Raw genomic sequence first — 27,812 nt, forward strand, 5'->3', positions numbered from 1 at the left:
ATTCCTCGTACTTAAAGCAAGATGGTTTGCTGTCAGAGATGTTCACCAAGGCGGCCAGTTTCCCACTCTAAAAGGTTATTCGGGCTCAGCGAGGATAGAGCTATGTGATGGTTTTGCTTGTCAAGCACATATCTGAAAGATATTAGGTATCCCACTACAACCGATGTTCTTTGGGTGCTTTGTGTGCAAAATTTAGTATCGCTTTCGAAACAAGATCCCACATGAATACAACGTCTCTTCTTCCCGTGGATACTTGGTTACCAGACTATCTTTGGTCAGATGTTTGTTGATACATTTTTCCTTCAGGTTCTCAAGATGTGGGCACGTGGATGTAAACGTGATGTGACTTTTTGGAGATTAAAATGCTGCTGTTTTTTAATTTAATCAGTGTTATATTATCGGATTGGATTGTAGATCACATTAAACTGGAACTTTTATTTTGTGTCCTGCAGCAAAGGATGATGGGAGTGTGGCAGTCGCCCTGGGTTACACGTCGCACCTGGTCCTGATGATCTCGTGCTTCCTGCAGATTCCTCTTCGGTATCCGGTGATCCACAAGGGTTCCCGCTCCTCCATCAAGGACACCATCACTGACAGACTCACTGAGAAGGAGAGAGAGTAAGTGGACTCAATACTTCTCACCAAAAACTATGGAATATCTCATTTTAACAGACATCGCTTTCGTCACATATATTGCTTGGTCTTCCTGTACAAATAGATTAATTTGAATTCTGAACGGCGTATGATCATATTTTCTCAAGGGTAGTCATTAACAACAAGTTTATAGACGTGTCTTTATGCCTACTTGCCAGAGGCGTTATGACTTCATCTTTTCCGTCCTCCATGTGCTAATTATGACAATTTCACTCAAATGTCGAAGAGGATAAAATGATGACATGATGATATTTTTAGCCATGGATCTGCAACATGATTGTTTGACGGAGGCACACAACCGGAAGGCAGTAACTCTAGTTTTATATGTTAAAGGGATAGTTCAGAGTGTTTGGGGTGGGGTTGGATGAGGTAATATCCACAGTGTTTTATGTACAGTAGATGGTTGTCAACACACCCCCGGTTTGGAGAAACAGACAGCAGCACAGCAACGCCTGTGGACACGGGCAGCAGCACATCATGTTTTAGACACTGAAGAGAACGGCCCACCTAAATGGCAACCAGATGATCAGTTTCAGCAACCAGAAGCAAAATAATGTACCTCTTTATTTTCACATCTACTTGTATTTGTGCTACACATTTAGTTAATGCACATACACTACGGCTGTTGAGTGAATCATTGTATCTGTTGTCTAGCAACAACTGGATTTTAAGTGTCGAAGATAAGATGAGTCACGCTCTTGGGTTCTGTGGGAAAATTATTTTATGTATCTGACGTATCAACCACAACATATCATCAAGGTATGATCTGTTGTAATGTTGGATGAATTAAGGCAATCCTGCGCAAAATGACTTTTATATATTTTATGTATTTTTATACTGAATCATCGTTTGGATTTTGTTGTAAATGCTTCTGACTCTGGGAGTGTGTTCCCCATCCATCCTTCTGTTTTATCCTGTTGGCTGTTTTTGGCTGAATTCATTTTTTTTTTTTACTGCAACTCTTTTCAATGTTGCCAACCAATTTGGAACATATGCAAATCTGTTGAACATATACCATTGTGCTCACAGAGAAGTCTCATTAGAACCACACAGAGCTGCCTGTAAAACCTAATTTGACGACTCGCTGGAAAAGAATTGCTGTAAGATGAGAGGGCCATTCATCAGACATCTCAGCTGGTAGTCATTCCCAATTGCAACAGTCAAGATTCAAACAGTGTAAAACATTTGTTACATTTTAACGGTGTTAACAAGAAAGTACATATGGTAAAACCCAGAGTACATGCTCAATGTTTATTTTATGTCATTATCACTGCTTAATGATCACACCGTTCTTTTATTTCCTCCAAGTTTATTACACTTTTAGTAATCTATCAAACCATAAGACCCACATCAAATAATTCAGTGCTGCCAGATTTCAAAGACCTTGGATATTGTAGACAATACATTTCCGGACTTGTTTTACTGTTATTCTCTTTGAGGCCCCGTATTTAAGATCTCAACGGATCATAAATTCACATAATTAATACAGACTGGTGTGGAATTGTAACCTGAGAGAGCTTATATTGTCATCAAAAGCTGTCCAGAAACGAATGGCAGGTTTATTTTTAATGTGTCAAAAAATTGTTAATGTACCTTAAAAAATGCCTCAAAGCAGCCTGATTCTCTGTGTGAGATCATTACTGTTCATATGTTAGTCGAGTCAGTCAGGCTACGTTCACACTGCAGGCAAACATGAGCGGCGCAAATCACATGAAATTTTTAATTTGTTGAGCCACTTTTCATATTGGGGTCATAAATCGGATACAGGTCTGTTTTTTTTCCTCAGTCTGAACAGCCATAATGGAATTCAACTTTTACATCACTCTAGATCAACATCCACCACAACTCTGCGCTGTGAAGCCATTAATGTCACCCCTCCATCCCAGCACTCCTATCGCCACAATTGATCCCATGAACACAGATTAGCCAATCATAGGCCTTGAGAAAATCCGTGTTCTTCCTTTATTTCATTGCCGTCTGTCTGGATCACCAGGTGATGTGTTAATTCTGTATCACTGTGGCCTGTAGCTCTAGCTTTTTAACCTGTTTTCACTGCTGAACCAGTTTGACATCCTGATTTATCCTTCAAACTATGTTTTAGACCCTTCTGTCTTCCTTCTGTCTGAAATTGCGATAATATAAGGATAATGTTTCTTCAATTCGTGCAGTTAGACAGTGTGGGCTCCATAGTTACTCATTCATCATCTTCTTGTGAATTTACTGGCTTCCACTGCACATCAAGTTAGTAATGGAACTGTAAACACTGACTTCAGTAGCTTCCATGTTTACTTCCGCTTCACACGCAGTTCATCAATAGAAACACATTGAGCAGCCTGTAATAGAGCTTTTTCTTTGCATCTGGATTTGGATAAAGATCATATTATGAAATACTCAGATGCTACATTCCAGAGAAATCTCAAAACATACACTTGTTTTTGCAAAAGACAAAACAAAAGACCTCTTCCCCAGTTCCACTACATACCTGCATAGCTTGGACAGGAGGCGCTGTTTTATCGAGCTGTTTTGTTTTGCCCATGGTAACTTGCTTCCTATCTCCACAGCATTATGTCATCGTTGTTGAGTCGAGAACTATTGATGTTTGATAATATCACGTTGGCAGAGAGAGATTCTATAACGTCACCTAAGGCTTTGTCAGAATTGTTTCTCATGAATTTTACAGGCACTGTAATTACAGCAAGAGCCAATGTAATGAAATTATTATTTTTATATGTTATGGTCTTGTAACTATGCATCAAGTCCGGACAAAAAAAAAATCCCTGCTGCGCTATGATAATTGCATACACACTTGCCCAGGTATGCACCTTATACGGATATTGACATTCCACACGTGCAAGACAGCCTTCAATAAGGGAGGGAGGGGGAGTGGCGGCGAAGATTATGTGAGAATCGGCAGTTACTAATAGCCGTGGAGGTGGGCGAATCTGATTGCCTCCTTGGTGTCAGAGTGAGAAGTCCTGGTATGAAGAGACGATTAGAGATGAAAATCCATAGTCATGCTTGCACTCGTCAGCTCTGACGTCAGCCTCACCACGCTGCGTTTGCCGTGCAGGGCCTTGTTGATATTTAACAGAGTATTTCACTCCTTTTACGTAAAGAAACTTCACACGTGTTCAATGGAGTGTTAATTGCCGGGAATCTGAACAAATATGGGCATGTTGGGGGCACCTGTCAGCAGTCTGCTCCTGGTGGCTGTAAAGCAAAGAGCTGGGTGCGTTTGAAATAAGGAGTCAGCTCATTACAGCGAATCATTTAAATTGGTGGGAGAAGAGATGCAGGCCACATGGCAATGTTAAATCAGGTCATAACCCGACTGCAGACCAGAGAGCCTCCCCATGCCATTCTCACCTTTTAATGCTCAGTGTTGAGCTGCTCATAGAGTAGCGTGGGAGACGGCAACGTATCCTCGAAACAACTTAGTTAAGGTTAAGCTACAAAAGTAGTTGGTTAGGTTTAGAAAAAGACTGTGGTTTGGGTTAAACTATGAAAGGGATGTTAGTATGGAAGTTATGTTAACATTGTCTTCTGGTTTCTTACAGTATGTTTACAGCTGAGTGAAAGTCTGGTGTTCATCTCATCCACCCTGACCTCCTCCCTACATAGGGTTTGTCGCTCTTTTTACTTGCTGGTTCACTATAGCGTGGATTACATTCGAGTTGATTTTGTGGGATGTATATACATTTTCTTTCGTAGTTATAGCTATTAGCTATATAGCTATTAACAGTGTATGACAACAGCCACCTGCCAACCATGGCTGTAACCCTGCAAGCGTCAGCAACTCTTGTGTGTACCAGCATCTCTTTGTGCTGTATTCTCAGGGAACCATTTTTTCTGGACTATGAGGAGAGAGCATATGTTGGCATCTTTTAGTTTTTGAGTGCTGCTCTTTGTTTGTGTAGCAGCTCTGAGCCCGTCAATCAAAGTATCATAGCATTTTTCAGAATATCACTTTAGAAAAGTGGAGGAGAAGCTTGTTTGACCTTGTCAGTCCGTCCTGATCTTTAGACGCACGCTATCACAACAAAGACTAAAGAGCCCATTTGTGGGAGACGATTTGTGCTTTTATGTATGCATTGTCTCTAATGGATCGTTGTCTCCGGCGGATCGTTGTCCTTGCTCTAACGTTACAGCTTTCAGATTGCTTGGGACGAAAAATCTCTGTTAAACAATCAGACAGTTGCCCTCGTGGATAATAATAAGCAAAGGGACGGCGCTAGTCTATCATGCAACTGTGGCGATATGTTGTCAGGATATTGTTGTCATAGAAACATAAAAACCAAAGGCTTTTTTGATGAAACCCTGGGGTGCAGCGCTCCCCTGAAGAAGACAATTTGTGGACACAGGCCCTAAATCAGCACTGACACTTTCACATCCACATGTGTCATACTTAAAAGACAAACAGCTGGGAGAAAGTGTGTGAGGAAAAGAGAGACATTATCAGACAACTCAGTGATGGAGCGGCCATCTCTCTGTGTGGGGGATTGTCATGACAACAGCTGGAGAGGCTCACCGGGAGTCCCTTTACACATTTCCAGTCCACCGTGGAGGATGTTTACACCCAGCAACAAAGAAAAATAAATGTGTTGGCTGTGTGGCTGCTGAACAGACACGACAATCCAGCTTCGCCCTGAAGTGTCCCTGAGTGGGGCCAAATGCTCCGGCAAACTTTCACCCCCCCACTCCCCTCCTTCATATGTTTATGACCCCTGAGGTCCCGACGGGCTGCAGACACAGCAAAATGATGTGTGGGGAGACGGAAAGCAACTAGCCGCGCTCTAAAAGTGTGCAAAAAAAGGGGTGATTAAAGTGTCGGAAAGAGGCAGCCAGTGGTGATAAGTGAGGTGGCATGGGATCAGTTTCTCAGAGCGTGGTAGGATTAGCAAGCAGTCGGTCAATTATAATGCCGTGCACATAGGAACCTTATGTTGTTTTAGTTGCGCGTTGCGCCGTAGGCCGCTGTAAAATTGTCCTAACCCCACGTTTGTAATGTGATGAATCTTTGTGCTGTTTTTAGATGGCTCCCTGAGCCCTCAAAGTAAGGCTCAACTTCCACTTTCTGTGGCCGTACTGCAGTCGTGTGGAGCGTGATTTGGGTAGTGAAATATTGACCCTACTATCCAACATTAAATCCCTCATGTTTACTTGTCAGAGCCCAGGGTGTACCTGTGAAAGAAAAGTTCCTCATACCGAGCCTGTTGATTGAAGTGTTACAAGCATTGGGCCTTCATGTGGTGTTGAGAATATGAATACGTTAAACCTTTTTGAGCTTGGCTGATATCACTTTATTCCTTTCCACCTGGAGGATAGAGTAAATAAAGGCTGCCTTATTTCATAAAGGTGATTTTTTATTTATTTTTGGTGTGGAATATGACAGGTCTGCTTGGTACTCTGTATGATTTGGCCTTTTCGGGATCATGGCCTCCCCCCTTCACCTTCTCTGGCCTCTAACGACATGTTGCACCCACATTTTGTCCTGTGGAGAGCCCAGTTCTAGTGATTCTGATTGCATGGCGGAGAACTAGGGAGATGCGATCCAGATGTCCAGTGTCTGATTGAGACCAGAGCCCAACCATTAAAAAGCAAGCGCTGCCTCATATATTTGTTCGCCCAAAGTATTGAAGCAAATCAGTTTTTTTTTTGTTCTTTATCACAGCTAAAGGGAAAACGGATGCACGTGGGATTTACACATCACTGCTTGGTTCAAACACAAAATAAACTGTTGGTGGAGGTAGTAAATGTGAATGCCAGGGGAGGGAGGCCAGCTTGAGACGAGAGGAACCTGTGAGCTCCAAGAAAAGAGGTTATTGTTCCGGAGCTTCAGCGGTTTCATGTCTCTTAACATGGACCATGTGCACAGGAGGAGATGGGGAACTGCACCCGAACTAACCTGTCCTGCTTGGTGAAAAAGGGAAAAACGCTGAGGCTGCAGGGCATGGTTACACATCCTGCTGAAAGGCACATTATAAAGAAATGTGTACACACACAAGTCGACCGGAAATCACTTAAGTAGCGGTGATTAAGTTAGTAAGTTAATTAGTTAAATCTAGGGTTTGTGAGCTTGAGAAACCAGCAGGACTACTCTAGGTTTATAAAAAATCTATCCAGATACAAATAAACAGCCCAGTGTTGTCGACTCTTTTACAATGCCTGTCCTTTAAGGCCTCCCTTCAAAGCCACCCCCCCCAAAATTTCCCCTATGAAGGTAAACAACAAGCACTGCTATTGTTATAACTCACAGCTGTCAAGCTAGCAGCCTGTGCAGGACTCTGGTCATTTTACTCAGCCTGAATTAAATGATTAAGGAGGCTTATTACGGTCCTGCGACAGCCACACATACTGTTTTGTTTTCGTGGCAGAACATTTGAAGTATTTATGCTTGTTTGAATGAGCATTTCTCCGAATTTAACAAAGCATGTTTTACAAGCAGTTTACCATCTCTAGTTTTATTGACAATTTCCTTCTTTAAATGTGCCATCTTTATTGGTTCCACCACAACCTGTCCTATGTAAAAAAAAAAGATTAATGTCATTGCAAAAAAAGATACAGTTCAGGTGGCAGCATCTGGTTCTGAAAAGTGAAGCCAACCCTGAAGAGCCTTAAACTGTCTTTCTACTGGCCATCAGGGGGCGACTCCTCTGGTTGCAAAAAGAAGTCTGATTGCATAGAAAATGAGCCTACTTCTCTTGATTTATTATTTCAGTAAACATTGTGAACATGAGTTTATGGTCTCAATCTCTAGTTTCAAGTCTTCTTCAATACAGCATGATGTTCATTTAGTAAATCATGGTCCATTTACAGTCGCATAGACCATAAAGCAGGATACGCTTTAGGGCGGGGCTGCTTTGTGATTAACTGGCTACCATGCTACCAATGCAGCTAGCTACTAAGATGACTTCAACACTTATCTGTAAAGTTAACCATGAATTATCAAGCTAACTTTGTTAGCAGCTTCACACCAGAATCTAGATGCATCCAGATCCAGTAAGGTTGCCACTCTGCCGCTTGTGTTTGTCAGATCCACCCGTCGCTCTTCCACATTCCAAATATGGTCACTTCCTTCACTGGTTGCAAATTCCTAGATGGCAATGGCCAAAATGCCAAGGTTGAGGCTTCCAAACACAAGGCAAAGGGTGATGTCACGATGACTACGTCCACTTCTTATATACAGACTGTCATAGTTACGGATTTCAGCTCCAACTGGAATTCAAATTCAAATTCTTGGTGCAATTTTGAGCTTGTGTTGTTAAAATGAGCATCAAGTATAATATTTAATGAGAATTTGAGGATGGTGTTTTTCAGAGACTGCACATTGTCTGCCATGATAGAATAAGTCATTATTTAAGCAGTGTGATAAGCACGTTTGGCAATGTTGCAGTTGCATTGTTACTGTGTTTTCCATAGAGATGAAAGAGGTGATCGACGGGAGCCAGAGAGTTTAACTCAGATTCCAACAAATAGCTCATTATTTAGGTCTGTATGTCAACTACAAAGGCACCCTGAGACTGGACTGAATGTTTACTTGTCTTTTGAGGTTTTCTTTCAAATCACTCAAGGACAATTGCAGGAATGCCGTGTTTATAATGGCTCTGAAGAGGTTGAGGAGACTCTTCGAGGTTGACAGGTTAGTTGCATTAGCAGCCCTTCATCTTGGAGCCCTGCTGTTGTGCAGCCTGCTTGAGCAATCTTTGTCCATATTCATTAAAAAGATAACAAAAAACATCTGTGCCGAATGGCTTTCTGGAGGTTGCTGTAGTTGAAGGGGATGAACCCAGCTGAGAATGTCTAATAATATTCTATTCTTGTACATAGGTTGGGGGGGGGGGCAGCAGGCATGTCTGCCTGCTGCTCTGTCCACCACGTTGTCAACTATGGGATGGACTGGCAGAGCATGTTGTAAATGTTATACCTAGCATTAATTAGCATGTTAATGTTTCAGAGTACGCAATTAATCAAAATGATATCAAAATCACAGTGTGGCATTTTTCAAATTGCAATATTTGTCAAATGCCCTGAACATATTTAACAGACTTAAGAAAACATCTTTGGCCTTGGACATCAGAGACTGCCACATGGTTGGAATATTAATCCTAAATCTGTCTTCTAATCTTTTGATTTCATCTAGCACATATAGTCACATGGCATGTGTATAAATACTGCATTTGGGTGCAAGTGATGGTCTGCTCTGGCTTACATTTTTGGCCGGTGATTGGTATGTGCTGTAGGGTTCTGGTCAGACTGAACTCCTCTCTTCTCCATCTCTGCTTGTGATTTAAAACAATGGAAGAAAACAAAAGGAAAGGAGGGGAAATGAGAGTGCTGGGTTTGGGAGCTGGGGTCAGTAGACCCCTGGATATTCTTAAGAGCTGTGATGAAAACCCAGTATGACAGAGCGAGCAACCGCCACATCACTCAGGAGGCGCTGTAACAGCGTACACCAAGATGGCGAAACGGTTATACTGGGGTCTTAAGTGCAGCAGCGGTCATTAAAATAGCATTCACTGACAGATGCTCAGTGTAATCATTTTTCAGATATTGAAAATTACAGCCCGCTGTGATTTATATAGTAACCACTGCCATTAGAGCCTTGACAGTTGTAAGGCAGGTGTTTTTTTAAAAAGCAGACACAGATGATTTATGGTCCCATGCTGTTTGAAATTGCACATTAAAGACATGCACATTAGAGACACACACACACACACACACACACACACACACACACACACACACGCACACACACGCACGCACGCACCCCATTACAACAGGGGTGTACACACTGGCCAAGTCTCTTCTCCAGCATGTGAGCCAGAACTGTTGTTTTGCACATTTGGAGTATTAATTAGGATGTCTAAACAGGCAAGCCAACACATGTGGAGACCTCAGCCTGTGTATACATTACTGCAGGTCAGCCAGTCGCTAGGAGTCTTCCCAACGTATTCTCATGAACCACGGCAAAGCCGAGCACGACCACCCAGCTGCATAGTTTTGTCCTCCTTTATACTCCTACCTTTAATACAGTGGACCCAGGAGGGAAGAGAGAGGGTGCTTTTAATATACATGCTCTCTAAAGTTTTCACAAGTCGCCCCCATTGACCTTGTGGCCTTCTCTAATAGACTGCTTTTAACAGGACAGGCTATAGAGGCCGTGGTCATTTTAACGAAAAACAAAAACGGAGCTCGGATGGACTCCGTGGTGGTAAAACTCCAGAGACCGATGTCGGTTTTAAACAGGCTGTATGCACAAGGCATATACGGAGCTTTAACCGGAGTGTTTGGGCCGCAATAACTTCACCTCTTCCCTTGCACTAAAAGCCCCACAAATATGGCCGTTTCACCGGAGGATATAAAAGACGTCATACGCTGCTGACACCTGCTAGGAGGAGGCCCACCGGGGTGCAGCCCGGGGAGACGTGTAGACTCTGGCGGTGGTGGTGGATCACTCTGAGATGAAAGATGTAACAGCCTGCTATTAAAAGATCCCTCAACAGGAATAAAAGAAAGGGCAAGGAGTGTTTTAGAAGACAGAAATGGACAGGAAGAAAGAACTTCCTATTACTTCATCTCATCACTGTAGCTATGTGTTTATTGGTTGTTTCCGCCATTTAACAAGGGTCCTTCCTCCTATGTTTTGAAGTTGTCTAGACCTTGCAGTTAAAGCGCTGGCAGGCTGGGGCGCTCATACTCTCACTCATAAAGACAGGGGACTTTCCTGTGAGACACAGCTTTTGTCTTTTTTCGGTGTCAGGGCTCCACACTTATTAATTACATATTTATTGTGTCTACACACAGAGCCAGTGCTCACACGTTGACTCTCCCGTGGTGAGATGGCTCTGAAGGGGAAGATGAGGACGGCATTTTTTTTTTTTTATGTGAGTGGTTTACTTTTGCGCTCAACTCACTGTCATTTCTTTTTCATCTCTTCTTTTTTTTTGCCCAGTGCACACAGAGTTGAATATTAGCTAAACGAAAGCAGATTTCATGTTTCAGTAATCAGTCTTTTAAATGGACGCCATAGTGAGTGGGCGTGTTGCTTATGGTGCCTGTCATATTCAGTTTGCGTTGTGTTCGTTTCACGGACGAGACCCTTCAGCGGAGCTGCCACCGAGGGGAGCAGCAGAGGGATGTGCTGACGGAAGAAACGGCTTGATTAAGGAAAGTGAGGAAATGTGAGGAGGTAGTGCTGAGATAGAGATGATTACATTTGATTTATCTGTACAACAGAATTACACAAAAGAACCGACGGCGTCGTGCACAAGGTGCGGGAGGCGAAGGAAGCGTGAGCTTGTGTAAAGACGACAGACAAACAAACGATGCGATGGAAAGCACAATTAGTGCCCCATTAGTGCTACGCAGCATTCCTCCAGCCTGTGTGTGAATCTCTGGTTTGTTCTGTTTATTCTGGACCCTCCGTCCCGATGGACAGACATGGTACTGATTTTGGCCGGCATGCTGCTCCAGGACTGTAATTTATTTCATCCTGTTTAGTGTGGAGGACTGCTTCAGTTTATGCTGCTGCCGCTGGCTGAGTGATTAAAAATGGCGTTCTGTCTCCTCTTACTCTGCTGGTCCTATTCTCTCTCCAGGTCATACACACCACTTGTATTTTAGCAGAACAGATAGCAGTGATGTACCCGTCCATCCTCAAGGACAAAAAAAATAAGGATAAAAGTTACTTTTCCTTTGACAGCATAATGAATTATTTGTGATTGCTTTCTGTTTATTTGATGTGACCTCGTCTTCAGACATTTTGCATTGCTTTACACTTGATTTACATCTTTTATGCTTATTCTGAGCACTTTCTTGGCAAGGCCTCCTTTTGAAAGGTCTTTTTAATCTCAGTGGAATAAATCTGGTCAGATTAGATGATTTATAAAATAATAAAATGGGCTTGCTAACCGAATCACATACTGCTTTGGCGCCTCCTCCCTTCCCTCCGTGCTCAGACTTCCTCCCTCGATTCCTCCCCACTGGTGTGTAATAATATATTTGACTTTAGTGGACGTCCCCGGGAGGAATTCCTGGTGTTTGGTGAACCGGAGTCTCTCCAGTGTGATTTCAGACATGGTGGACAGCGGTCATTAATCACTTCGCTGTGACGACATGACGGTGTGTGTCCGTGTGTGTGTGCGTCTGTGTGTGTGTGTGTGTTGGACGCAGCTCTGTTTTCCTTTTCGTGAGTGTGTTCATCAGCAAACAAATCCTATCTGTTCGTGGGGAAGTGATATTGGGAAGGCCGGCGGTGCGAGGGGAATGCCTGTTTTGTTGTTCTTCCTCTCTCTGTTAGTTATTTCCTAGTGCTGAGATATGACCTCTGGCATGTCGCTTTCTCCGTGGGGCCCCGGCTGCATGTCGGGCATATGTAGGGCCAATAAGTGTCTGGCAGTGTGGCCCCTAGGCTACAGCGTCTCACTCTTTACTCGCCGGCCTTTAGAAGCAACATCCTGTAAGAATTAATTCTAAGGTCACAATGACGTCCATCTGTTAAGGGTTTACTTCTTTAACTTCCCGGAGTTGCAGTGTAATGTGTGAGTGAGGAGGTGTTTACAGTGAGCAGAAGGTCAGGATGCTGTCTAAGATCTCCAGACTGGCTCAGAAATGAGGAGGGAAAAACAAACAGATGAAATAAAACCAAATCCTTGGTTGAGTTCATGTTTCCAGTGGCAGATGCTCGTACAACTCAAATGCTGGCAGATTTCAGAGCATTAAGATCGGAGTGAAATCTGGCCTTGAAAGTGTCAAAATCCCACGTGAATCAATACATGAACCCGCCGCGTTACAGCGCTGCTGGCGTGATCTCGGTTGACAGTAGAGTCCAGTGAAGTGTCAGCGCGGGGGAAGTGTATATTCTACTGTACTCTCCCATTGCCTCAAGCACACATAGGTCCCATTTAGAGGGCGGGAGGAAGAGCCTCATATCTGCTCTCACACAGGATTAACGAAAGACCATGACCCAGTCTTCAGGGGACACACACACACACACATGTGCAAAGCATTCAACACATGTCTGCACATACTGTACAGTGCACGCACATCAGAACGCATCTGCTGCTTCTGGCAGCAGCGTCACATAATAACAGAGGCGCATGTCTCATGGAATTGGTCACGCTTACATATGGACCACTGAGGATACAGCTTTTTAAAATTGTGTGGATGCGTCACATTTTAGAATTTGTGTTGACACGTCTCCGAATGAAGAGCCTCAATCTTTTCCGTTAACTTCTCCTGTTAATACCATAATGTCTTTATAATAAGGTAGCCCCCCCCCCCCCCCCCCTCTCTCTCTCTCTCTCTCTCTCTCTATCTCTCTCAGACTCCGCTAGCAAATGAAACCACTGCTATTTTAAGAGGAGACTCTACAGGTGAACAGGATAAACCATTTTTACCAATAGACAGCATTCAAATTCCCCAGTTCATGACTGACATTCAGGCAGTTTTTTTATTACAAGTTTTCTGAAATGATATGTTTAAATGTGAAAATAAAGTATTATCTTATGTGCTAGTTTGCATACATTTCCAGAACAGAAATGTCAGCCTTGAATAAAGCCAGGTTCACAATTCAAAATTGTTTCATTTTGTTGATATATTAGAGTCAAAGGTTTTTACAGTGGGAGGTTTTCATGTTTTTTATCACTCCATAAATCAGAATATACTGTCAACAGGACAACAGCCATAATAAAACATACCTATTTGCCATGATTTTAGTAATAAAATGTTGTATAAATCAGTCTATGGATGATATATGAACAAGTTGGGAATATAGATAAGAATGAAAGTGGAAAGTTCGGTGGATGTAAGTGCGACTGAAATAGAGATAAAAGGACATTTAGAGAAAACAGCCTTTAAAGGTATGTATTGTAAAATTCTATATGAATAGGGAAAAAACTATCTGAGATCACCATGAAATATCCCCAGTTGATTACTGACTTTAAGACAATTATTTTGTTATATCAAGTTTTCTCAAATGTAATGTTTAAATATACAAATGAGACATTATTGAATGCAAATAGACAAAGTAAAGTAAAATAAAAATTTATAAAAACCTAAATGTGTGTTTTGGTTGTTTTCTTTCCACACGCTGGAAGAAGAAGACCTCCAAATTGACCAGTACATGGAAAAACAATATTCATCCCTTAAGTGAGAAGGTGCATTTAATTATCATCTGTTGAAGTTATGATTAACGACATGTGTTGCTTCAGAACACAATGCCGTGCTGTTGTTGTGAGGTTGTCCTGTCTCACATGGCATCGGACAACAACACAAGCTTTGTTAGTTAGTTTCAGATGGAAAGGTTCATCTTTACAATAATATTTCCTCTGCGTGTTGTTCCGCTTTGACATGGCCATTTAGCAGCAACAACTGCTGCAGTAAAAAAAAAAAAAAAAAGAAGAAGCAACAGCTGTTTATGTGACTAACTGCGTGGATGTTTCCTCTGCGTGTATGTATGTATGTATGAATGTATGTACCCTTGCTTACTTCTCACGTGTGTAGTGGTATTTTTTTTTATGTTGTTACAAACACCAGATGTCAATTTCATGTGCAGAATGGAACGTTCCAAATCCTCCAAAATGAAAACATGTTTCCTCCCACTACTTATGAAGCCCCATTTCAGTGTTTGGGTGAGAGGTTAAGAGTGGGATTAGGTTTAGGTTACTCTGCCGGTTAAGGTGAAGCATTTAGAGATGGAGGTTAGGTAGGGCTAAGATGTGAATGCAGATAACCAGGGTCATCACAGGTATGTTGATGCAAACAGGTATGTGTATGTGTGTGTGAGCAAAGCTCTGCTCAGTTCATGGAGCTGGTTTCACAAAATCCGGTATCCTCCTCCGTGGGAGATCAGCAGGAATAAGCACATAATGACAGGATGGGATGAGTCCAGCGCTAAGTCCCCGATAGCAAAGAGAATTTTATCTCTCTCCGTGTCAACATCTTCCCCTCTCTACCCTCAGACCAGCACCTCAGGGTATCTTCCCCATCCTTCACCAGCACTCCCTGTGCAGCGCTAACTACGATACTTTCCCACCGCGCTGAAAGGAACGGTTTAGAGGCAGATGGGCAGGCTGTTAGGACGCCTCCGCTCCTGTTTGATATTTCAGTTTAACAAAATACGGAGGGATGGGATCATAGACCCGGACCCAGCTTCATCTGCCTTCTGCCAGTGTTACCAACTGTAAACGCTGCTGGCTACATGAACGGCCACTTTCAACGATGGGAAAGAAACCGCTGCCTGTTGCAGAGCCGAAGAGCAACACTTGTCTGAATCTCTCAAAGTAGAATTAATAAGCAATAGACCCTTTAAATCCCACCACCCTTTATTGGTATTTTCACACGCATATAGACGTATAATATGATATGCAGCATGGATATAATGCTGTCATAAGCTTGACTGTATGACTCTTAACAACTTTGTGTCACAGGCTCTGTTGGTGTTGGATCAAGTGGAATAAATCACCTGCTCAAGCTTAACGCCGTGTTTGTTTTTTTCCTCCCGTCTTCAACAGATTCCCTTTGTACCCCAGGGGAGAGCGCTTTCATTTTGAATACGGGGTCTACTTGCTCAACAAGAACATCGCCCAGGTAGGAACAGACATCTACGACACAAATGTTTGAAACTAAGTAGAGCTTCTCCTGCTTCTTGCAAGGTGTCACACAAAACGCTGGTAATGATGAAAACGTTACATTTCTGCTGACTACATGTCTTTCAGAAGCCGTTTACAAAAAATGTGTTAATCAGCAGCAGGACGGTGTATGTGGGACAGACTATTACAGAGCCTGTGTCCATCATAATGAATGAACATCACCTCGTTCAACATTCATTCATGGATTTGTTGACAGGAGGAAAACTATGAAATATCACCAGTCTTTTAATGTGCCTTTATATGAAATGTGTCTGTGTGTGCGGGTGTCAAGCGGTACACAAGTTGAATTAATGCTCTAGATTGGTTTCTCTCCCCATCTCTCATAAACACAAACACCTCAGGGGAGGGTTGAACTCTTGACCTATCCGTGCTTATTAAAGTACACCTAATGTGTTGACCTGGGTTACTCCCTCCATTCATCCCTCACACATTTACCACTGGCTTATAACAATTTGCATTCCATTCCCTGTTTTCCTCCTCATCTGGGCGGGAATGAAGGGCCCCTCCACTGAATACGGCTAGGCAATTAGCGCTAGCAGGTGGCTGACTTCAAACCACTGCACTTTGGGAGGTTTTACTTCTAATGCCAGACCACAAGCTGCTAGCCAATATCCAAGCCTGCCATCTTCCCACCACGGTCCAATAATAAGAATGGAAGCCAGATAAGAAAACATTTTCGACAGCAAATGAAAATAAGTGCTACATGAAGCCACCAAAGGGAACGACACAGTTCTAGTGTTTAGAAAAGGCGTGATGAAATCTAAATGGAAGTCATTATTCAGTGAACTGTTGTACATTGTAAAACGTCAAACTTGAGTCTACCACTCATTCTATCAAGTCAGTTATATTTATTTAGCATAATATCATGAATTTGCCTCAAGAGGCTTTACATCTGTATCTCCGCCTAAAGATCCTGTCCCCCTTACATAAAGAAATCAGGTCAATGTGGGTCTCTTAAGGTAATGGAGAAAAGGCCATCGTAGGCAACTGGTTCAGGTTTTTGAAGATTCTGTTTCTACACGTAAATATGCACTCAGCACTTCCAAAGACGACATGACCTGGATGACTGAGAATCTTCAGACTGTTGGGACTTAACACACACACACATGTTTGATTCTCGCACATCCATGTGCGTCGTTGTGACTTCTAACAGACACATGGGACGCTCAAAGAAAACATTTTATACAGCTCATATATCACTTAAACTGAACACATATTGTACTTTGTGTGGAAAACACCCGAGTGTGTGAGGGAACAAGTGACCAATAGACATTGCTTAATAATCTATTGAAAACAGCTTATTGTCATGGTGTAACATGTAAGTCGAATGTAGGAAGTTTTTGTTCCTAAACCTTGATATGCACACTGCACTGTATTTATGCACCAGAGAGAAAGAGAGACAGATTTAAATTTGCATGACACTATATAATCTTTTTCACATGTTAGAACCTTTTGGCATGCGGTCATCTCAATGCATATTCCTACTTTTCAACTTACATAACCCCCACCCATAATCCGTTTTATCAAAGCCATGCGTCAGGATCTGAGCTTTGGGAGATTTCTGTTTCATGAATCTTAACCATGTGGTGCCATCCGACGTAGCATTGCGCGATCACTCTTGCTGAAAGTTTAATTTGACTGATGGAAGGCATATGCAAGTGGCTTGAGGAGAAATATTTTTTCTATCTGAAGCAGCTTCCCACTAATTACATCCAAAAGTAGAAGTTGCACTCAGCAGAGGGCAGATCTCCGCCAGGTGTGTCTGCAGCGACCACTGCTGTAATGTTTGATTGAATGAATACAAACCACAATTGGTTAACCCCCCGTCTAGACCGCAAGTGTATTAGACGCGTTTTAGACCGCTTCAAGTCCCTTTTTTTCAAATAAAACGCATGTAAACGCTTGATGCCGAATAAAAAGTACCGGATTAACTGTGTCTCTGGCCGCAATGTGTCGGAGCGGCAGCGACGCAGTGTGTTGCATGTTGTTAGCTTTTAGCGGTAGCGACGCACTCAGCAACACTATGTATGCAAAAGCTTCAAAGGAATCTGTTCTACTGCAGATGAGAAATGAGATCCAGACAGCAGGACGTTGCTTTACCTGTGTCTCCATGAAGCCCATGCAGAAAGAGTCCAACGTAAGGTTTTGATACCAGATGTGAAGCAGCAGCTGTAACACTGGTGGGCACATGTGAAGAGCACATGATAACTTTGTAAGAGCAATCTGTGGAATGATAGATCGATGAAAGACAGCATGACGTCCATGAAGACTTCTTTCTTTCAGCCTCAGTGAGTGAAAAGGTGAACTCAATGTAACCCGTGCACACAGAAGTAAAGAGATTGCACCTTCAATGTGCCGAGGGGAAAACACTTCTTGTTCTTATTGTTACTAAAGCTAACATGCTCTGGTGGAGCATCAGTGTTTTCACAGGATGAAATTTCAGCTTTCCTTCAAAGCTGCGTCTCATGCGTTCCATGTGTGCCTGACAACGTCCATGTTAAGGATGAATTATCAGGTTGACTCCAGAACAATATAACGGTGCTCCACGAGTAAGCCAGCCCCATCTGATAATGATAATACACCATTGTTTCAAAACTGAAGCAGTGGTAAACTTGTCACAGTCGATAAAATAGAAGCCACAGCAAACGGAGCTTCCCGGTCCCAGTTTGGTTGCACACATTAAACCGTGTGTGTGATCTCACATCGCATATGTACGGCTGGGAAAAAGGAACTCTTTCATGCTACATTTATTTTCTCCTTGTAAATCTAATTAGGAATCCATTACCATGTCATTCTCAACCACTTCATCAGTGTGACTTTGTTTTCCTGCTCGGCTGTGTGTTTCTTTTTAATTTATTGGGGCTTTTTATCAAGAAATTATTGTTGTACTGGCCTCCACACGTTGAGCACGGATCTGTTCCTGCTGATATGATTCACCAACGACAGCTTTCAGTTGCAACACAGTTATTATTCAGTTTGTGCTTTTTATTATGTTTTGGGGTTGTCTGTCCATCCGTATGTACGTATGTACGTCCGGTTCCATTCTCGTGAACACCTGGAGGGAATTTCTTCAAATTTGCATCCACCTGGACTCAAGGATGAAATTATTTGATTTTTGTGGTCAAGGGTCAAAGGCCAAGGTCACAGTGACCTCACATGCTTCCCGTTCTCGTGAACTCAATGTTGAACAGATTAGAATTTGGTGGTCAAAGGTCTCAAGGATTCATATGATAATGATGACATTTGGGATGGACATGGATGTAAACTTACACATGAATGGATGACAGAGGCAGACAAACGCGAGGCGGTACTTTTTTCGTCTTCTTCCTCGTCTTTAATGGTCGGTTGAGCCAGGCGTGTTATGCAGCCATTGCACAGCTTGTTGGATGTCTGCCTCCGATACAAAGCAGAGGTTTTAGCCTGGGTGGGAGACATTAGCTGTCCATCTCTTATTAAATTGCTCTGCGTTGAAAGTGATACAGGGACGCTGGCGAAGGATCAGGTCCACAGCGGGTCCACCCTGCTTTGATGTAGCAGAGGGAGAAATTTGCTTTTATGAGGCCTCATGTCATGTTGGCCCGGGGCAAGGCTGGGGTGGCTGTTTGCAGCACCCTGGATGTCAGGTGGGTTCAGTACAGGCTCCCTTATTGCCACCTCAGCTTAATTTGTTTGGAAAAGAGAAGTTAACAAAGGCTTTGCGGAGATTCATCCATTCCCAGAAGCTCGTTCTCATCTCTTGTGAAATCAGTAAATATTGCAAAATCTGCCATGCCCGAGTGACTCATGTGTATGTGGAGTGTTAACACGCATGTTTTCTCTTTGTTCCCAGTCGAATTGATACCAGAACATGAATTAAAGAGAATGTGATTCCATCCACAGGGATGTGTGTATTTTAAACCTGCCATTCCTCCATTCACAGAGACAAATTAGCCACGTTAGTTTGGCTGACTCCAAAGGCAATCCAGCAGTCTTTTGTCTGGAGGCGCGCCATGTGTTGCATTTACTTACTCCTCTGTGATATCCATGAGGATATGTTGTTGTGAAACCGGCATGTGGGGCTGATTAGATGACAACTGATGCTACACATTAGGAGGAGGGGTGGGCACAACAATTAGTTCTCAGTCACTAAGCTTGGCGTATCATATTTTGTGGGCCTCAGGCACAGGAAGGCTAGTATTGGGAATTAAAACACAGCAACTCTGTTGTGGCTCCGCCGGGTCACCTCTTGGTTCACCTTTATTTTTGTCTACTGGGGAAAGTTGCCCACAGTCTCCAACCTTCCAAGTCTCTCTGCAATTTCACACCATGACCTGCAGGCAGAGTACCATTCTGGTGGTCTGAAGCGTACGTCAGAGCCCCTGCTGCCATTAAGAACGGCAACAGGGGCTCCATAAAACGTGGCTCAGACTCATGGGGGAGCGTTCTGTGTTTAGTGGTTAGTGGAGGTGGCAGAAAGCAGATTCGGGGCTGGTTGGTGGGAGGTATTCATTTTGAAGCTATTTGGAAAAGTTGTAGGTTAACTTTTGCTTTAAGGTATAATATGTCGTCACATTGTCGCTTGCTATCTGTAAACCCGGCTTTCAGATTTGGCCCTTCCTCTCTGGGGAGACAGCGTGCAGCGGTGGAAGAGTGAGCTTAAGTGAACGAGGAGGAGTGAGAAGAAAGCCAGTAATCAGAAGAATTCAACATTATTTTCTGATTGCTTCATGGCCGTTACGTACAAATACACACATCCACATCAGTCATCAGATTTTCAATGAATGCAGCCTTATGGTGGTGCTTGAGCTGGAAATGAGAACAGGCTGCTCACCATGCTTATTGGCTGAGGATTACACTCCCATGTTGGATCCACATTGTCTTCGCTGACCCCAGAACAGCTCCGAACATCGCACTATAAGAAAATAGAAAATACAGGCAGAGGGCAGTAGATACAAACATCTACAGAAACGTTCATCCTTTTTGGTTCTAAAAGGATTCTTACATATATATGTTATTTTCTATGAATGGTTTTGGACATGAAGAACAAAACCCTCTACAATGGTCCAACCAGACTGATGGCATCAAAATGTGTGCAGATTTAGAAACAAGTTCCTGATTCAATGTCAAGTCCACAACAATGGCTAGAACAAGCTGGAGTGTTAACTGGTGTGGTGCCTCTGTATTCTTAAAACGTCACAGTAGAAATAGAAGGTTAGTGTAGGGTTTGCACTACTGGAAATGCATCACAGAGTATGATATGAATATACTATACTACCAATCTAGTAGACGGCTACCCAAAATAGTAACGGCTAGAATGTATGCACTCAACCTAACGTTAGTTTTGTTGCCTAAATCCTAGTTTACTTATTTTAAATCGAACCATGATGTTTTACCGAAACCTGAACAAGTGGTTTTGTTCCCCTAAATCTAACATTAAATTGTTGTTGCCGAAACCTAAAAATAAATTGTTTCTGTCGTGTTGGAAATTGTTTCCACCACCATGTAATTCGCCGTTAAGAGGTTGTGTTTATTTTGCATATCTGTCACTCCCCATCGTCTTGGCACGGCCAGCCCTCCGTGGCCACCATCTGATTGTGCTTCGATAAAAACCAAACAATCCAAGCAAAGCCCGGCAAAACAAAAATTACACATCTCCCTTCCACCTCGTAACTCTTCACTTCGGACCAAGTTGTCAAGACCGTTTAAATTTCCCAGTGGAAACTGTCTCCACCGATTACCTTGTTTCCCTCTTCTTCACTGTGATGTCAGAGATGCTGCAGTCTGCAGCGGGGTTTTGTGAATGTAGTTGACTCCCTTCAGAGAAACAATGGGTGTACCATATCAGCACATGAACTCAGTTTTTCCACCCTTGACATTCCTGTAAGCAGTTGTGTTTACTCTGTGTCGCTCCACAGGACTGTGAAGGGATTGTGTAATAGTCAGATGTTGGATACCATGTATTCACTGCTCCAAGGTTTGCGCTGGTTCATTGATGTAGTGCTGCTGCATTTGTGTTACTCTGACTAATGTTTTTTCATCTTTGTTTTATGTTGAACACTGCTTCAAAATCAATTGTTCTGTGGGGACAAGAAAGTTCAAGCAATGTGGTTCCATATTCCTCGTGTGAAATACATTGTACATGCACAGGACTCTAATCTCTGTTCGTATGCAAACTTCCCTTCAATTATATTTCATGTTTACATTACTCTACCAAAGAGGATTGAATGAGATGGCAGGGATGGCTATGACCCCATATCCTGAACCTACTTAAGGGACGACGCCACCGGGCTTCAAAATAGTTTTTCATGCACTCATGGAAACAAAACTTTTACAGATTTATTTCACTCCTTTTGTCTATTTCTGTCTGTAGAAATCTCTTGATAGCTGTTAGTTAAGGGTTTTACCCCATTCACCTGTAATATCTCAAAATGTATGTCATTTTTTCTCTAAATGTTTTTTCTTCTCAGACTCTGATCCAGAAATCAAAATATCAAAAATTCTGAAGGTTTCTACAGAGCGTTTTTTCCCCCCACTCATACTGTATTATGTATAGCCTGATTTAAAAAAAACAAAAAACTCTGATTTATGGAGTGATACCAAGGCATATCCAAGTTTCATGGTGGTATCTATTCTGTAAAATATTTACCCTATTCACCTGTATTATCTTCCCTTAAGAGTCCTTCATCATAACTGACAAGGGTCCATTATTTGATCTCCAGAGCATTCCTCCCGGGAGAAATGTCCGGCTCTATCTGGTCATATCTGCGGTATTTATCACCATTTATACACTCCTCCATCACTTGAATTCCTTTGGACGGGACTTGGAACATTTATAGACTGTTTTTAGCCCGTTGGTCCACCTCTCCTTGTCTGACTGAGGCTTGCGGTCCGAGACTCACTTCTTTGTGCGTCGGAAGAAAAAAAACGGGGGAAAAAAACAGATGATTACATCTCCACTATCCAAACAGACTCCTCAATGTTCAGAAATCAAAATGCAGCCCAGTGTGGGCTACGCTGTTTGTTTACCTGAACCCCGAACCACAGTTCCCCAGGCTCTGCCACCATCTCTGACTTCCAGACGCAGCCTGGAAGTAATCAGGCCATTTCAACTGCCTGCTGCCACTCATTGTCTTCATCCTTCCATAACAGCCACATCCGTTTTCCATTTTACAGGGGTTGATATGATAAAACACATAATGTGTGTGACAGACACAAGAGTGCCAAGTCGACGTAATATATACGTCACTTTGACCCCTGACAGGAAGGAGGGAAGAAGGAATGAGCCACTAAGTGAAGTCTTCTCTTCGGTGATGTTTTTGCTTTAGAATAACGTGAATGTGTGCTGCGAGCGTCATCCCACACATGCTGTACAAATGTTGGATAATCACCCCCTTATATCTAATAGAGGACAAGTTATTGACCCTGAATCTGTTAATGTGTTTTGCATTTGGATGTGATTATGGTGCCACTTTTAACAAGATTTCTGCACTGCGCTGACAGTAAAAAGCACTTCATTAGTGTACTTTATTTATCACAGTGCAAGCAAGAAATTATTTTGGGCAGGTTATAAGTGGGCTAAGTTGAGAGTGTGGTGGTTGGTATTGTGGGATTGTTAGAAGCAGAGCAGTAGGCTGACGGCTGTCTGCTCTTTCCCTCCGCTGAGTGATGCAAAGAGAGAAAAGGTGAGTCACCGTTTTCATGATGCTGGACTCAAGATTCGATCTGTCACCTGAGTGTAGTCTGAAGTTGTCTCTTTTGGGTTGTGCATTAGATACTATCTGAATAGTATTATGATAATAGAGTTGTAAAAAGGTGCATTCAATTAGTATTTCCCAAACACACTTTTGAAACAACGACTGAGCCAGCGACTCTCAGCAGGAAACAAGTAAGTGGAAACAAGTAATTACAGAGCAAACCATGTTTACCTCAGGGGTGCTACGTTTTTGGGCGACTCAGTAGTTCAGCTGTAGCTGCTACATGACTGCAATGCAGAGCAAACCTGTGGGCCAAGCTCACGTGTCACGCATGGCTGGCCCAGCTATGTAAACAAAGAGCAGAGAAGCTTGAATAACAACACACACAGAGGGAGAGTGACTTCATCGACATGACTCCACCATAACTTTACATACCTACAACTACATCAGTTATTTGCTGCTGTATTAATGCTCTGAATATCACATTTAGCACATTTAAATAAAAGATTGGAAGAAATTCATCTAGTTTATTTTGCAAACCCTACTAAAATCTCCTGCAACCGACCTGTCGTTAAGAAAGACTTAATCACATGATGCAGATTATAGGGGAATTAACCTCAAACATAATAGTTGCACTGTAGGTATCCTCACATTTTAATAACAAGTAAAGAGTAGCAATAATTAGTGCTTCTCTACCTGTGAAGGGATGCGTGTTTTGCAACATGTGTGTATCAGTTCCCGCACTTCTACACTGTCGTCAGTCTTTAAGGGGGAAAAGGAAACATGAGTAGGTTTATGTGTCTGCTGGGCCACGAGGCCGAGCCAGAGATGTGGGAGGAGAAGCTTGACCAGCTCGCTGCACTGCTACAGGAAAAAATCACTAGTGAGAAATGACTTTGCCTTCAGATAAGAACGTTTGCTCTGATCTGAAGAAAAGCCTGTAGGGGAAAAAGCTCCCAGTGGTTCAGCCGTCCTGTGGTTCTCTGAAACTCCTTGTTCAAGCTACCTATTAACCGAACCCAGGCCTCAACGTATACTTCTCCTTGCCCATAGCTTTTCATAGCCTGACTGTGTGGTCCCTGTTTTCCATCACAAACTTTTGTTGTTAGCTACAGCTCACATTCAATGCCACTGATTGGCTAGAGTGAGCCGTTGATGGGACCCTTTTTACAACCAGAAGTAGGAGAGCCCTTTTCTATAAACCGATATTTTCCTTACACTGCTGTATCAGGGAGATTGTGGAAAGGCGTTCGTGTGTCTGAGGTGCTTGCAAAGCCACAAGCGCCCGGCTGTTCTCCATGTTTGATAAGAAAGAAGAATGTAAGTCATTGATGCTCCAGTGCAACGGAGAGAGTGGTCTTTGTAGTCTGTCAGCTTGACGTCGGCCAGAAGTTTTGATTTCTAAGCGGGTCTCAGACCGCAGTTGTAAGTGTATGTCACCGTTGTGTGGCTTCCATTTTGAGGCGTGTGTGCGTAGCGAGGCCTGTCGGTGCGCCGCGATTATGCCTGAGCGCCACGGTTTTATGGGAATTCCTCTGGACAGCCACCTATGACTTTATGAAACACTTAAATCCGTCTAATTGAATTTCCACATTTTGTGGTTGGTAGTTCCAGGTTTGTCCATCACCGCAAAGAGGTACCAGAGGAGCTAGTCCCACTAAATATATGGATGAAAGTAAATGTTAATCCTGTGTGTGTGTGTGTGTGCGTGTGTGAGTGTGAGTGAGTGAATGATTTGTGCCAATGTGTTCCATTTTTTGGCATCCTTTGAATCCTGGACCAATGTTTGGTGTCTCTGTACAGTAGTCATGTCGAGACGGGAGCCAGCAGTGGTAGGTCCAGATCTAGAGATGATGCAATAAATGGCGTGTTTCATTTGCTTACATTCATCTTTTTTTTATAATCAATCAGTGCCGCCACGTTACGATCACCTTCTCAGACTGTCTTCTTCCCACAGGTCGGACTGTGGCTTTTACTGGCAAAATGCTCTGATAACGAGGGGTTCGCTGTGTTTCTGGGTGTTTGGAAAGTGTTGGCTCCTCTGCTCCGTCATTTACTTAATAGTGAGTCTGCAGTTTCCAGCTGGTTTGAATTTGTAGCTGAGGCCTGTTTGTTTGGGAGTCTGCTCTCCTGTTGTCCCGCTACATGCTATACCACTCTGCTATACCACATGCTCGCTCACAGATAACTCCTCCGTCTCAACCGATCCCACTTCATGTTTCTATGGTAATATCAAAAAATGTTGGCTTCGGTTCGATGGAGCTGCTCTGTAGATAAAAGGAGAGAGAGAAAAAATGCCTAGACAGCCTTTTGCAAGTGGAGTAAGTGCTTTTGTCTTCTCTGGAGGTTATATCTATACCTTTGATCATAGCTATGTCATTGTGTGTTAAAATATCTGCAGTTTTTCTCTCGGTGAAGTCCATGGAAACTGGACCAAGACACACAAACAAAGGAGTTCTCTCTGTTTATTGGCTGTTTTTGGCTGGCCAACCCTAGCTCCTGGGGGCCCCCACCAACCTCTCATAAGAATGGAGCGGGCAGAGACCGAGTATATTTTATGTCGGCAAGTTTAGGAAAATGTGTTTTTCTTGTTAATTCATCAAACCCTGTGTGCTGTCATTTGGGTGTTTGGGAGTCATGAGAGCGGGGTGTGCTGTGGCTCAATGACATTGAACAGCTCGAGAATAAAACAATGCTGGCCTCATCTGGTCAGTATTTGAAAAAAAATATCTCAGCCATCCTGGCTCTGTGTTACTTCCTCCTCCCCAGTGCCGATCCTGCTTCCATGTGGATTTCATTACAGCCCTTTGACTCTGGCCAATCAGCAGCTTTTCCTCTGAATTAACACAGCGCCTCCGGACCACAGAGTTTTTTCAGTGGCACTCATCATTGAGTTAAGAGAATCAATGTCTCTTTCCCCTAATTTGGTTTTTTATCATGTTAATGTCAGCATTAGTCTCTTTGTCTGCATGTCAGTGGCTCCAACACTCCCCTCCATCAAATAAAGTCCCACCTCATTAGGCGGGTGTGTCTCTCTATCACCTCCTGATGTCAGCCTCCATTACTCGGCCAGGAAGAGAGGACATGGCTGTCATGTCATCCTCTGTGCCATCCAGCCACTGCTTTCTGTCTTTATTAATGAGGCGTGTGTGATGAGCCCAGGTCTGTTGTCCCAGAGGCCAAATAATGGTTTTACAGTTATTGGAGAAAGGGGATAAGTGGCTCATGAAAGCAGCTGTTAAATAAACACCAGCTCAAGGCTGCGAGAGGGGGGTTCCCTTTTCTTTTCCTTTGAAAATAATTAGTGTGAGCTGTTTAACCTGAATCAGACTTTTATTTCCAAGATATTAGCTGCATGGACATGCATGCAACAAACAAGCTTCTCTCCAGTGCGATGAGAAGGAATGAAAGCTATGCACAATGTTTCCAGTGCAAATTATCTGCATCGTCATGTTCCATCTTTGTCACTGAGACGCATGAGGTTCCTCCTAAATAGTTCCCGTGTCCTTGCCTCTCCAGACAGAATGTCTAAGCAGCTGACATTAACTACACGATGCATGCAGAAAATGTGTAGGACTACATGTACCGTGTAGGCCAACATCTACTGTGTAGGACTACATGTACCGTGTAGGACCACATGTACCGTGTAGGCCCACGTGTACCATGTAAGACTACATTTACCGTGTAGGTCTACATGTACTGTGTAGGACCACATGTACCGTGTAGGACTACATTTACCGCGTAGGACTACATGTACCGTGTAGGACTACATGTACTGTGTAGGACTACATGTACTGTGTAGGACCACATGTACCGTGTAGGACCACATTTACCGCGTAGGACTACATGTACCGTGTAGGTCTACATGTACTGTGTAGGACTACATGTACTGTGTAGGACTACATGTACCGTGTAGGACTACATTTACCGCATAGGACTACATGTAGCATGAAGTCAAATATGCTGCTAAAAGGTTCCAATCACACATTATATCAGATATATTTAGATTCAGTCTGATTGCATCTCAACTGTTTTATTTGTTTTTACACTTCAGATTGTTACTCACCCAATTATGACACCAAGCAGGCATCGCTAACATGTTAGTTTGGACAAATTGCCAATACAACTGTTGTCCCCATGGTAACAGACTTCTTAACTCAGCCAAGTCTTTGGCTTGTGTTTTTGGACCAATTAGGATGCTGTCCACAGAAACTGCACCCTGCCTGACTAAGTATGCATCCAACTACAAATACAAACACAAGTGCACATGCAGTAATTATATTATGTCAGCTCATGAGTTTGACTTTTATTTGTCTGGAGCCTGAAGCCTCACAACTGTAGCAACAGTCGGAGCGGCGAAGTAGAAGTTCAGAGCACAATGTTATTCTTGAGAGGAGGCAAGTGTTTCTGTGAGAACCAGACAGCTGGATAAGTTCATATGTCATAATTCATCTCCTCCATCCCTGTTGACCTCTGCCACTCTATAGACCACAGTTATGACTGTCACTTTAGAATACCCAACACTAATAAAGGGGTTAAGTTAATTAGTTAATTCAACTTTAATTAATCATTATTTTACTGTTAACAAACAATACATTATCATTAATCATGTTAACTCTTGTAATCATGTTATCATTATTTAGTTATTATTGTTATGTTTATTGTACTTACTATTGCGAATAAATAACAACCATCCTTAGTGAACTTTCTCACATAAAGTTACCCAACGAGCATCACAACATTACATACTATGCATAGACTACATTTTTGATCTGGTTTCCCACAGGACACCAATGGCAGTCACCTGGGTGAAAGTCCTGTGTTTGTTTGACCC

General features: G+C 42.8%; 1 protein-coding gene across 1 annotated transcript in view; it reads left to right on the forward strand.

Annotated features, from left to right (window-relative positions):
* uvrag (UV radiation resistance associated gene) overlaps positions 1-27,812 on the forward strand; it is an 89,177-nt gene that overhangs the window by 35,708 nt on the left and 25,657 nt on the right. The window contains exons 12-13 of the mRNA XM_084029141.1: positions 453-618; positions 15,168-15,243. Of these exons, the coding sequence (XP_083885267.1) occupies positions 453-618; positions 15,168-15,243 (242 nt within the window). The remainder of the gene's footprint in view (positions 1-452; positions 619-15,167; positions 15,244-27,812) is intronic.

This window comes from Eutrigla gurnardus, assembly GCF_963514095.1.
Source record: "Eutrigla gurnardus genome assembly, chromosome: 15".
Taxonomy (NCBI): domain Eukaryota; kingdom Metazoa; phylum Chordata; class Actinopteri; order Perciformes; family Triglidae; genus Eutrigla; species Eutrigla gurnardus.